This window comes from Daktulosphaira vitifoliae, unplaced genomic scaffold, assembly GCF_025091365.1.
Source record: "Daktulosphaira vitifoliae isolate Bord-2020 unplaced genomic scaffold, ASM2509136v1 Scaffold_4, whole genome shotgun sequence".
NCBI classification, from domain to species: Eukaryota; Metazoa; Arthropoda; class Insecta; order Hemiptera; family Phylloxeridae; genus Daktulosphaira; species Daktulosphaira vitifoliae.
Genome location: NW_026099575.1, coordinates 2419187 through 2431825, shown reverse-complemented (window position 1 = coordinate 2431825; position 12639 = coordinate 2419187). Strand labels below are relative to the sequence as shown.

The 12639-nt window shown below is 25.8% G+C and overlaps 3 protein-coding genes across 14 annotated transcripts in view; 2 read left to right on the top strand and 1 right to left on the bottom strand.

Annotated features, from left to right (window-relative positions):
* The window catches only part of LOC126905344 (sodium-independent sulfate anion transporter-like), a 31581-nt gene extending 25193 nt beyond the window's left edge, over positions 1 to 6388 (bottom strand). For 5 of the 12 annotated variants that reach the window (XM_050684961.1, XM_050684960.1, XM_050684953.1 and 2 more), the window contains exons 1-2: positions 6218 to 6388; positions 605 to 658 (exon numbers count right to left, since the gene is read on the bottom strand). In XM_050684961.1, the coding sequence (XP_050540918.1) occupies positions 605 to 647 (43 nt within the window). In that variant the 5' untranslated portion in view covers positions 648 to 658; positions 6218 to 6388. Of the gene's footprint in view, positions 1 to 604; positions 659 to 719; positions 819 to 3994; positions 4088 to 4727; positions 4854 to 6036; positions 6183 to 6217 lie in introns of those variants that run through there. The other 7 variants (XM_050684963.1, XM_050684962.1, XM_050684955.1 and 4 more) reach the window with 6 other exon arrangements.
* The window catches only part of LOC126905363 (tuberin-like), a 32752-nt gene continuing 23601 nt past the window's right edge, over positions 3489 to 12639 (top strand). The window contains exon 1 of the mRNA XM_050685001.1: positions 3489 to 3492. Within this exon, the coding sequence (XP_050540958.1) occupies positions 3489 to 3492 (4 nt within the window). The remainder of the gene's footprint in view (positions 3493 to 12639) is intronic.
* On the top strand, positions 7976 to 9551 carry LOC126905358 (coiled-coil domain-containing protein 137). Its single transcript, XM_050684996.1, has 3 exons — positions 7976 to 8249; positions 8553 to 9054; positions 9232 to 9551. Exons 1-3 carry the CDS (start codon positions 8173 to 8175, stop codon positions 9475 to 9477), a joined length of 825 nt encoding a protein of 274 aa, XP_050540953.1. The 5' UTR covers positions 7976 to 8172; the 3' UTR covers positions 9478 to 9551.

The following is a 12639-nucleotide window of genomic DNA, read 5'->3' as shown; positions in this document are numbered from 1 at the left end:
GGTTCCCATTTAATAAAATTAAATTGAAGTTTTTTAACCTTAGAGAGATAAAAAAAAGTGAATGACATATTATTATAGTTTAGTTAACCAAATAATTTTTTTATATGAAAATTAAATTTGTTGGATTTATGCACTTAATATTATTTTAATAATAATTTAGTATTTCTATTCGAAATAAATCGAACTTCTATTACTATCTATCTTATTAACATTACTTCAATAGTTATATCGAGTCTATGAATAAATTCAAATAAGCAGCAATAAAATAATTCTAATTTTATGACATATAACCTTAATACTAATTATTATTGTGTTTAACAATACATTGTACATAATAATTATTGATAAATTAGTATCCTATTAAGTAATCAGTGAATGATTACACTAAGTACATTTAATTGTTTTGATTAGTATTTTGTGAAATTGGTTTAATGAAAAAAAAAGAACTTACAAGCTGATTATTAAGTGATAAAATTGTTTTCTCATCATTCCTAACAACCTGATTTATTGTTATAAATTCTTTTATCTCAATAATTTCCTTTAAAATTCTATTTTATAATAGTTTATATTTTATAAGGACTACTTTATTAACCTTTATACGTACCTACATTACAGCCGTCATCATTTTTAAATTTTGGGTTCTCCATTTACTCTTAATCTAAATTACAAAAAAAAATTCACATTATTCATGAAGTAATACAATCAATGTGTTATATTACTTTTTACTATTATCGAGATCAAAATTATTAAAAAAACCATAACATACATAAATTGAATATTGATGTATGCAAATATCTAATTTTTAAATACCAAAGGAAATCACTTATCACTAAAATTAAATTAATAAAACTAATAGTATATGTAGCAATATTGTAGCCTATATAATGTATAAACACCTATGAGTTTCATTCAATTAATAGCTAAGTACTAACTAAGTAAAACCACTACATCAGTTTTTTATAGTATTTATTATTTCACTTAATATTTGAAATGTTATAACATATGACAGTGCAAATATTGTTTTAAAAAAAATTTAAATCCTATTTTTGGACTATTATCAAGGTAAAAATGTTATTATTCTCATTTTTTATCTAACTGATAAAATGTATCAATCGACTAAAAAAATGATGTTTTTTACGTATAAAAAAACTATTTTATTTAATAACATCCTTATTGTTTTAGTGCGTATGCTAACCATTATATGTCTAATAAATAACATCTCCTTTTTCTTCGCCTTAATCCCAATTACTACCCTTATCCTAAACTTCCATTTTACACAACCTTCCACATCACGATGACATTGATGTGAACGTATCACATCAACAGTTTTCATAATTCATTTAATACAATACCTGTATCTTTTTTTTAGTCTTCATCTACCTTTTCAACCCTCAACATTTTATCTATAACTATTTTCTTACAGCTTGCGATTCCTCTCTCCTCATAACATGACCAAACTATCTATGTTTATTTTTTCTCGTCTTATCCATGACTGACGCTATACCAATACTCCCTCTTATATGTTCGTTCCTTATCCTATCTTTTTTAGTTACTCCACTCATCCATCTAAGCATTCTCATCTCTGCTACACTAATTTTCAGCTCAACTTTCTTGTCAACCACACAACACTCTGAACTATACATAAAAGCTGTAAAACTATAAAAATTAAAAAAAAATCCAGTACAGTGGGGTCACGGCACAGCTAGACAAGTTAGATGATATCTGACATTCATTAAAATCACTATCATAAGAAACGCTTCGATGCAAATCTGTGTTTAATTCTAAGAAATTAGTGGATTATTACAAAAGCACCATCAACTTCTATTTCCTTAATTATATCCTGATTAGTAGTACTTTGATTTAAAATTATGATATATAAATAAATAATAACTATAGTAATTAAATTTAGTAACAAATTGATATTTAATAATTTGATATTGTAATTTATAAGGAGAAATTATAAAAACAATAAAATAATTCGTTTCTTATTCTACCTTCTCTAGTCACTCCACTCATCCATCTAAGCATTGTTATCTCTCCTATACTCATTCTTTGCTCTACTTTATTTTCAACCGCCCAACACTCTGAATCATACATCATAGCTGATCTCACTATAGTCTTCTAGAACTTACTTTTCAGCTTCATTGGAATTCTCTCATCACATAACACACTAAACGCTTCTCTCAACTTCACCCACTCGCCCTAAATCCTTTGTCTTATACCCTCGTCAATACCACCGTTCTTCTGCATAACTGATCCTAAATATTTAAAACTTTCTACATCTTCTAACAAGCCCTCGCTTATTCTCACTGAACTTCTCATTTCATCTGCTTCGTTTTCTCTTCGTCAAACTCGTACTCTATATACTTTGTCTTACTCTTACTTAATGTCAAACCCTTTTCTTCGAGTGTTAATTTCCACACCTCTAGCCTTTGATTAATTTCCTCCCTATTTTCTTCTATTAACTATATTGTCAGCGAACCACATGTACATGGTACCCCTCTTTGTATTTCTTTAGTAATTTCATGCAACACTATTGAAAATAAGTAAGAGTCTAAAGCACAACTTTGGTGCACTCCTACTCTTACCCTCTTACCTATTAACGGCTAATCTTCTTTTATGATTTGATTCTATTTCAAAAGTTACCATAGTAATTTAACACTATAATGAATTATACGTAACGTTATACTGAATTTATAATTTTTCTATCTGGTCCTGTGTTAATCAAATGGTTATTTGTAGGGATCTAACTCATATATAGGGCGGATATTCCCCCAAAAATATTATAGTAAACTAATATATAGAATATGTATAATATAATAAATATTACAACCCCTCCTTCACAAAAAAATTGATCTTGAAGACGTCTCTAGTAGTGTGTTTTTTAATATCAAATTTACTAACATAAAAATTCAATAACTTTTTCAAATAAAATTTTTTAATTTTTATTTTACTATTGACCTTTTATTGACTTACAAAGATTTTCCGAATATTAGCATTAAAAAACATTACATATGCCCATAGGCGTAGGGTGTTCAAATTTTTTAGTGAGCTATTTTTAATTGTTTTTTATAAAAAAATAATTTTTATATATAATGTAAATAATTTTGCTAGATATTTGAGTGAACTAAATCGTAAACTGAGGGGTTAAGTCACATAGATAATTCTATACCTATGTTTATATCTTTCTAGTCCAGTCGCATTGGGATAATTTTAATGGCCTAAAAATGTGATATTACAATATTTATATATATATATATCCAGAGTGGCTTATGATTTTTTAACAAATCTAATAACTATTGATCCAGCAAATATTATTTTAGAATTTTATTAAAAGCATATTTTAGTTATCTTAAATTAAAGCAAATATAATGTACTTTATTATGGAAAAAAAAATTTGACCTCTGGACTGGTCTTCGTGGTGAAAATGACTACCGAATGCTATTTTTGTGTGAAAATTCTCGATTTTATTTTTTACATTTCATATAATGCTATAGCTTATTGAAAAGTGTATGGATCAACACAATTTTTTTATGAGAAATAATATTTTTTAATAATCCCTTTTTCATTCAACATACTTTATCTTAATCAGGATATTAATAAGGAACTAGCAGATCATGTAGCTTTTGGAATAATACACAATTTTTTTTAAAATTAAACACTATCTAAAGATTTGCATCGAAGCGTTTTTTTTTTTTATTGTGATTTTAATCACTGTCAGATATCATTATACTTGATCCAACTGTTTGAGTGTTCCTTTAACTAAAATTTAAAAGGATAACACTACAAGTGTCAGAAGTAGACAATAGAATATGGAAGATTATTAAACGATGTTGAGAGTATTCATATATTGATATTTCTATATAAGAATATTATACAAACATAACATATCACTAAAATTTATGTTAGTAAAACTTAACTATACTAGAAATATATACATAGGTACATTAATAGATTATTTAATAGTAATGTAAAATAATACAATAAAAGCGACCTGTACATCCACAGATGGCTGTGACCTGGTTTGCGGCAAAATTGTATGTCTTGCTAATAACAGGAACAGAGTGACAGGAAAACAACGATTAATCTTAACCAAAAGTTAGTGTGTTTTGAGTATCACTTTATATGTAAAGAACTGGTTTGCGAAATGATGAGTGTATATACACCCTTTTGCGGTAGTTCAAAAGAACACAAAATAAAAAAAAAAAACGAAACGATAATATACCGTTCAGTTTGGTATCAACGATACTCGAGCGAGCGTTTAATTGCGAATGAGTAATAATGAGTCGCGTGGAACTCGTTCAATTATTTTTACCAGCGGTCAATCACACATTGATGTGGCGGTCACAACGTCACCACTGTGCCGCGACCCCCCTGTGTTGGGTTTTTTTAATTATAAGGGCTATTAAAGGATCAAAAATGGTTTATGATTCAGACAAATACTTATACTAAAAAGTCGACACAACTGACGCTGATAATAATAATACAAACTTACGTTTAACTATAGGAACTTTCAATAATTTGTTAATCCATAAACAAAAAGAGAAAAATTTTAACGAAAAATATATATAAGAAAAAATTGGGTGTATAAAATAGAACCAAAATGTAAAATATATGTAAACAAATTTAAGCTCACGCAAAGAAAGATAAGAAAGGGAATTCTAAAAAAATAATAAAATAAAATATTTTTTTAGCCTTTAAATTATTATTATTTAAATTATATTTACTTCAGAAATGCATTCGAAACTTATCAAAAATAAACGTTCCACAATCTTATATTTTATGATAAAAAAATCATCTATTTCATTCCAATGAAATTCTTCGCAATTGTATTCTTTAACAGCATCAGATATCTTAAAACATATTAAAAGTAATAATCGTGACGATATAATTTACCATAAAAGAACAACTAACGTTTTTACAACTTTAATTTTAACAATTTTTTTTGATAGTGATTTTAATCACTGTCAGATATCATTATACTTGATCCAACTATGCTACGTCACCATTGTGCCGCGACACCCCTGTTCTGGGGTTTTTTTTAACTCTTATAACTTATTTATAATTTATTTATTTTATAATTTTAAATATTTTCGGGGAGAATTTTTGCTGATAATTTGTCACAAAGGCAACTACTATATAACTTTTTCTATTTTATCCGTAACAATTATGATGTTAAATTATTGAATATTAATTTCATACTAACTTTAATTGCTGTAATAAGTATTTTTTTAGTATACATATTAATAATAAATATTGTAATCAGGATATAATCAAGGAAATAGAAGATGATGTTATTTTTGGAATAATTTAACAACTCCTTTTAAAAATTTAGCATTATCTTCCGATTTGCATCGAAGCGTCTTTTATGATAGTGATTTTAATCACTATCAATTTAAAAAATATCTTCTATAGTTTTTTCCTCTGTGCCGCGAACCAACTATGCTGGATTCTTTATTTTAATATTTATCTTAAATAAAAAATAATTAAATATTTTCATTTTTTAATATTAAAAATGTTTTAAAATTATAAAATAGCCATTTTTAGCTCTTTTCTTAAAAAAATGTTAACAAATCAATAGCGTTTTAGGACAAGTACTCATTGATTTACACGGATTTTAATACATAGAATAGTTATCTAGTGAAGTGAAGTACCGCTCTTAGTGATTTTATTTATAACACATACCCCCCACATGATCTATATACCACTATATATATTACAATGCTTGTAACTCAATGAGTATTTGCCCTAAAATTGTTATCGATACATCAAAATTTATTGTAAAAAAAATATCAAAAATATTTTAAAATTTAAAAAAAAAATAGTAATTTTTATTTTGATTTATTTTTTTCTTAATAATGGATAAATAATAAAAAAAAAGCTTAAAATGCAGTTTAAGATGTCAATAATTATTTCTAAAAAATTTCAACGAAATGAAAATTGGATCAAATTTGAAAACGAAAAAAACCTAATATTTTTTCTTCATTATTTCATTTATTTTACGATTAGTTCAGTGGTTTATGATAAAATAATCACCTTTAATTTAATACACTAATAATGTTACTGACGTGGCTTATGAAACAAGATAAAATGGATGATTTTATTAATTAGAAAACCATTATAACGCAACGTTTTTTCTTTTATTAATGTATTAAATTTAATTTAAATTACAATAGTTTTATTCATTACGTATATATATATAATTATTTAAGTATACCAAGCTAATTGGAAATTTTTATATACTACTTGAGTTCAAATAGATTTCCGATGCTCTACGTTAGAACAGTACTATTTACTATCTACAGTATTATACAGAATCACTTCAACTAATTAAGAGTAATTATATGTATATTACGCGAATGGAAAACAACGACTGTCTGTAAAACAGTACCCAATTGTGGCTATAATAAACACTCTTGATAATTTAATATTAGTCATCAGCCTCCCGCTACTTAGATTTAGTGTATAAATTAAATTACATGGAAATGATATTCAATATACCCAGTTTTACTAAATGATCTTGGTTAAGGCCATGGAAGGAAAATGTGTCTGTAAAATTTTTCATTTAACAAGTGGGTACTCTGCAATTAAAACTATGAAATTTAAATTAATATTACTCTATAACAATTTACATGCAATATACAAATACCCATTTGTATATTGCAAATATCTCAAATAGCTATTTAAAAAAATAATATAACATTAGGAAAATCAGTTTAAAATACTGAAATTTAAAATTACTCAATATGGAAGTACAAAGTATGAAAATATTAGATAATTATATATCATCTAATATTCTAATGTTATCATTGATAATATTACTATTCACTGTAATTGTTTTTATTATTTATCTAACTAATTTTTTTTTTTTACAAATGAAGTCCACACTAATATAACGATAATCAATTATTCTTTTGAAATTAGCTATTCAATATTATTGTAATAGTTTAGTATTTTAACAGTAAATTAGTTATTCATTTGGGTTTCTAACCAAAAAATTATTTATTTTTAGACTAATACCTACTATAATAAATCAATAAACTTTTAAAATAAAATGAGAAATTCCTTTCTAGTATAGTAATAAATATAGTTTTTTTTAAAGAAGTAAAAAATATTACTAATTATAATATTTTTAAAAAAAGCTGTTTTAGGTTTTTATTTAATTTATGCGACTGAACGAGAGTAAATAATTTCAATTATTTTGTAAAAAAAGAAATTTGTTCATACTCAAATTAATTTTATTGTCAAATAAACACATTCACGCTCATCAAAATTTGTTTTATTTATGAATAGTTTACCTATAGTCTATATAGTTAATTATATATTATATAAACGATTTAATTCAGATAAATTTATATATTTTTTAGATAAATGTTGCTGTCAATGGAGTTGCCAAGCTCCCTTAATATCACCTGGCTATGTCGCTGCTCATTTGTTGTCTTTGGTACATATTTTTTTTTTTAATTAAAGAAGTTCTATATTAAGTTAAAGGACAAGTTGGCAAATTATTAAGTTACAAATACACAAATTATTCTGAAATTTAGCAGATTCGCATTGAAGAGGGTTTTATGAAATTGATATAATTCACCGTCAGATATCACTTAATATTTTCCAAACTACATCGTGGTATAGTTTATAATAATTTTAGGACAAGAACTTATTTAGTTAAAACTATTTAAATACATTAAGTGAGTATCTTGTGAGGGTGAATGAACTCGTTCTAACGTATGTATACTCTACCTGAGTATCTATTGTATATTTTAAAATGTCTTGTAACCTTATTTATTGACATAGTAAATGTGTTATTAAATTTTCTCAAAATATCCCAAATGTCACAAATTGGCATAGACCCTTTAGTTGTTTTTCGTGTAGGCAGGTTGTATACATGTATTTGTTATTCTTACAAAACATTGTGATAACAGTGATTTGTCTTTTATAAATTATTGATAAAAGATAAGAAAAATACTAACATGTGCGTAGTATTTATTTGAGAGTTTGTTATTAATGTAGTTAAGAGAAATTGATTTTTATTTGAACAATTTAATTCTCAATCTTTCATTTAGAACAGAATTTTTTTTTCGAATAATTTATTTTTCCTATAATTGAATTTATTTGACAGCAAAAATTGGAGTTGATTGGTATTACATTTTATAAACAATAATTATTTAAATTATGGCACGCAAATTTAAAAGTAAAAAACAAAAGCGTGTGAAAGATGTTTTTGAACAAATTGCAAAACGTAATGAAGAGTAAGTTATTTAAATGGTTATTCAAATATATATTAGATTAGGTTAATTGGTAAACATAACTGCTTGATATTAATCTGAGAAGTTGCTAGTTTTGCTTTAGAAACATTTATCTTTAATAGTGTATCAATTCACATGAATACAGAGTTTTTTTAGATTGGCATTATTAAACAATATAAAAATCTAACAAAATGTTTATTTTCTAAAATAAAAATGATTGAATTAGTTTAATTTTATTATTAAAATACATTATTTTATGTTACCATTTTATATTGCAATTACTTCTTATGTTTGATATTGTTTTAGATTAAAAGGCAAAATTAATAAACCTCCTAAAGATCCAAAGTATCAAGATGTACCACGTAGTTTGAAAGAATTTATACAATTAAAACAATTAGCAAAAACAAATGCAAAAGTTTTATTAAAACAAAAGAGTTTACATGATATTAACATTGGAGGTAGTAGATTACCAAAACGGTCACCTAAATGTGCATTTAACATTGAAGATCAATCATTAGAAATTATAAACTCTGTTAGCAAGAATGATGAAGAAAATAGACCTGCTACTGTACTATCTACAAAAGAAAAATTATTAGAATTTAAGCGTAAACGACAACTAAAAACAAAACTAAAAAGGCAAAAAAAACAACAAAAAAAGAAACAAAAGCTAGAAGAAGAATTTCAAGATAAAGTTGAATATGACAAGGAATATTTAAAAGACTGTTTTAAATTTGGAGAAACAGTACATTGTCCACCGAGTCTAACAGTAAAACCAAGAAAAGCTGCTATTAATGATTTTGAAAATCGGGTAAAGCATATAATTATAATATTTTAGTTTGAACTACTCTTTATAGACTATATCTCATATATAATCAAAAAAATAGTTCTATAAAACTTCTAATATTTAAACTATATTCTAAATAGTAATTTTTATAAAATATTTTTTTTAATGAAATCAAATTTTAATTTCTATTTTAATTTACAGCCTGGGCGTAAAGATGATTTGTTCTTGAAATCTATGCTGACAGATCCAGGAAATATAAATAAAATGAAAAAAATAAGTAATGTAATACTTAAAAAACCAAATGAAAAAACTATCAAACGTAAAGCATTTACTGGTAAAAGAAAACAATTAACACTGTCTGATAGACGTGTAATAGAAAAAGAAAGAGATTTTGCTGTACAAACCTATAGAGAATTAAAAAAAAATGTAACAAATAAAAATATTTGATTATAATTGACTATTTTGAATGTAAACTTATCTCCTGTCTTATATTTATTTTGATACACTTACTATTGTAAATGTACTATGAAAAACTATTTAAAATGTGTTTTAAAACCACAAACTTTTAACCAAAATATGTGTTTTTTGTAAATTAATTAAATAATTTTATAGTTTTAACTCATAATTTTAGTAGTTTAGTAATCTTAATAGTCTGAAAGTAGGTTAAATAATAATTGTTGAAATGTTGACCATATTCTTAGACGAATTCACTCATAGAATAATGAAAAAAAATCTTTTTAGTTATCAAGTAAAAATATTTGAAGTTTATTGACATTAAAAAAAAATTTTTTATACAGAATAAGTAATCACTATTATTTATAAGTTATCGTTATTAGTCATTACTACCTTTTAATAATTTAATTTATAAATCTTAAATAACAGGTGTTCAAAAACATATTGCCATATTTTAAGCAGCAGTTATTTCTATTTTTAGATGTTGAGTAGTAGCTAACTCAAGATATTTTTTTCCATTAATTAATGACAACATGCTTACTGTTACAACTGACTCAATTAAAAATGTTATAAGTCGTTGAAATAATTTGATATAGTGAGATTTTAAAAAAAATTTTTTGTTAAAATTATAACTTTCAATATCAAATATCTCTGTTTTGGTCTTGGCATTGATTACATATCGATGGTAGTATATTAAAAGAGCTTATATCACTAATAATCAAAAAAAAATTTTAGTATTAAAATATACGAAAAATAAACAGAAAAACAACAATAGATTTTGTCGTTTTAATATTTCTAGATTCACATAAAAAAAGTAATAATCAATGGGTTTACAAAATTTTTACTGGATTATGATAAAATTTTATATTTTAAAAAACAATACAAATAATCATATAGAAAGAACACTCGTATTCTACAAGCTCTACTTAACATGATCTCCCACATCATCTATAAATCCAACCCAACACATCTGAAGTCCTTAACATCTTTAATTATATCTGAACACCTCTGTTATTATAGCTTCCGATTTCTCTCTTCTCATAATATGACCAAACCACTTAAGCCTATGTTGTCTCATCTTATACACAATCGACACTACTCCTATGCTTTTTATTACATATTGTTCCTTATTCTAATTTCTCCCGTCACTCCACTAATCCATCTTAGCATTTTCATCTCTGCTACACTAATTGTCTACTCTACTTTCTTATCAACCACACAACACTTTGACCTATAGAAAATATAACTACAATCTTATATAGCTTTTCTTTGAGCTTCATTAGATTTTTCCTATCGCGCATAACACACCAGATACTGTTAAATTATTAATAAATTGAAAAATATATAAGATTAAAAAGAGTTATCTTATGGCACAAAACACCAAACACTTCTCATCACTTGATCCACCTGCACTTAATCTTATGTCTCGCATCCACGTGTATAACGCCGTTTAATATAAATTATCCTAAATATTTAAAATATTCCACCACACCTATCATGTCCTAGTTTATTGTCATTACTCTGCTCATTTCATCACCCTCGTGTTCTCTTTCGCTAAGCATCTAACGTCTAACTCTATATATTTAATTTTACTTTTATTATCTTTAATCCTTTTCCTTCAAGACCTGTATTCCAGATCTCACGCATTTGGTTAACTTAATTCCTATTTTTTATAATAACACTATATCATGGTGTCACGTCATCGATATTTTTAATAATGCTTGTAAATATAATTATAAATTAAGACAACACTTCCGCCGCTGGATAGATCAATATAATTTTTGTATGTCAAATAATATTTATATACTTTTTTCATTCGACACACTTTTTTTTTTTTAATCGGACAATTTCCCTTTATAGAGGGGCTATCTCTTAAGTGTTTTCCACTTCGTTTGCTACTTTACCTTAGCGTTACTTTCCTAAATTTCTTATAACAACGGTTCTTCTACATCTTAACAGATCCTACTACTTTTTTCTGTTTCATCGATCTCGCAACCTTCTACACTTCCTCCTCACTAACTAAATCTATTAATTTGTAATTCAACAAAATACATTTTCTTATTCTAAATTTTAATGGACTATGTCTTCAACAAAAGTACAATTTGTACTTTTGTTGAAGACANATCAAGTGATGAGAAGTGTTTGGTGTTTTGTGCCATAAGATAACTCTTTTTAATCTTATATATTTTTCAATTTATTAATAATTTAACAGTATCTGGTGTGTTATGCGCGATAGGAAAAATCTAATGAAGCTCAAAGAAAAGCTATATAAGATTGTAGTTATATTTTCTATAGGTCAAAGTGTTGTGTGGTTGATAAGAAAGTAGAGTAGACAATTAGTGTAGCAGAGATGAAAATGCTAAGATGGATTAGTGGAGTGACGGGAGAAATTAGAATAAGGAACAATATGTAATAAAAAGCATAGGAGTAGTGTCGATTGTGTATAAGATGAGACAACATAGGCTTAAGTGGTTTGGTCATATTATGAGAAGAGAGAAATCGGAAGCTATAATAACAGAGGTGTTCAGATATAATTAAAGATGTTAAGGACTTCAGATGTGTTGGGTTGGATTTATAGATGATGTGGGAGATCATGTTAAGTAGAGCTTGTAGAATACGAGTGTTCTTTCTACCATCAAATAATTAAGATAAAGTCGAGAGGAAAAAAGACTTCATTAATCAAAAAATAAAAACAAAATTGAGAATTTTTTATGTTTATCCTTTATATCTTGTAAGGGATAAACAATTTCATCCTAATCAGAGGTGTCATGGAGCGTATACGAGGGTATACAGCGTATACCCACTTCTTTGTTTTTCTGTTATTGCGTATACTTATAAAATCATGAGTGATACGCGGGTATACGGCGTATACCCACTGTTAGTTTTCTTATTAGTGCATATACGTATTTATAAAATAGTTAAAGAGTATAGACTAAAGAATAAAATAAAAAGTAATTAGTGGGTATCGAATATAGGTACGTTTGTCATAAAACACAAATTTTGAATAATTCTTATCAGTTTGTTTAATCTCTACAGTCATACCACATATAAACATATATCTGAAGTTATAAACACACAAATATGGCTCGAGACTATTATCATTTTAAAAATAGAATATAAATGTAAAACAAAACACTGTCAAAGTGTATAAATAAA

Coding starts and splice junctions, on each gene's coding strand:
- LOC126905358 (XM_050684996.1), top strand. CDS start 8,173: ATGGCACGCAAATTTAAAAGTAAAAAACAAAAGCGTGTGAAAGATGTT. Junction 8,250..8,552: donor ATTGCAAAACGTAATGAAGA/GTAAGTTATTTA, acceptor ATATTGTTTTAG/ATTAAAAGGCAAAATTAATA. Junction 9,055..9,231: donor TTAATGATTTTGAAAATCGG/GTAAAGCATATA, acceptor TTTAATTTACAG/CCTGGGCGTAAAGATGATTT.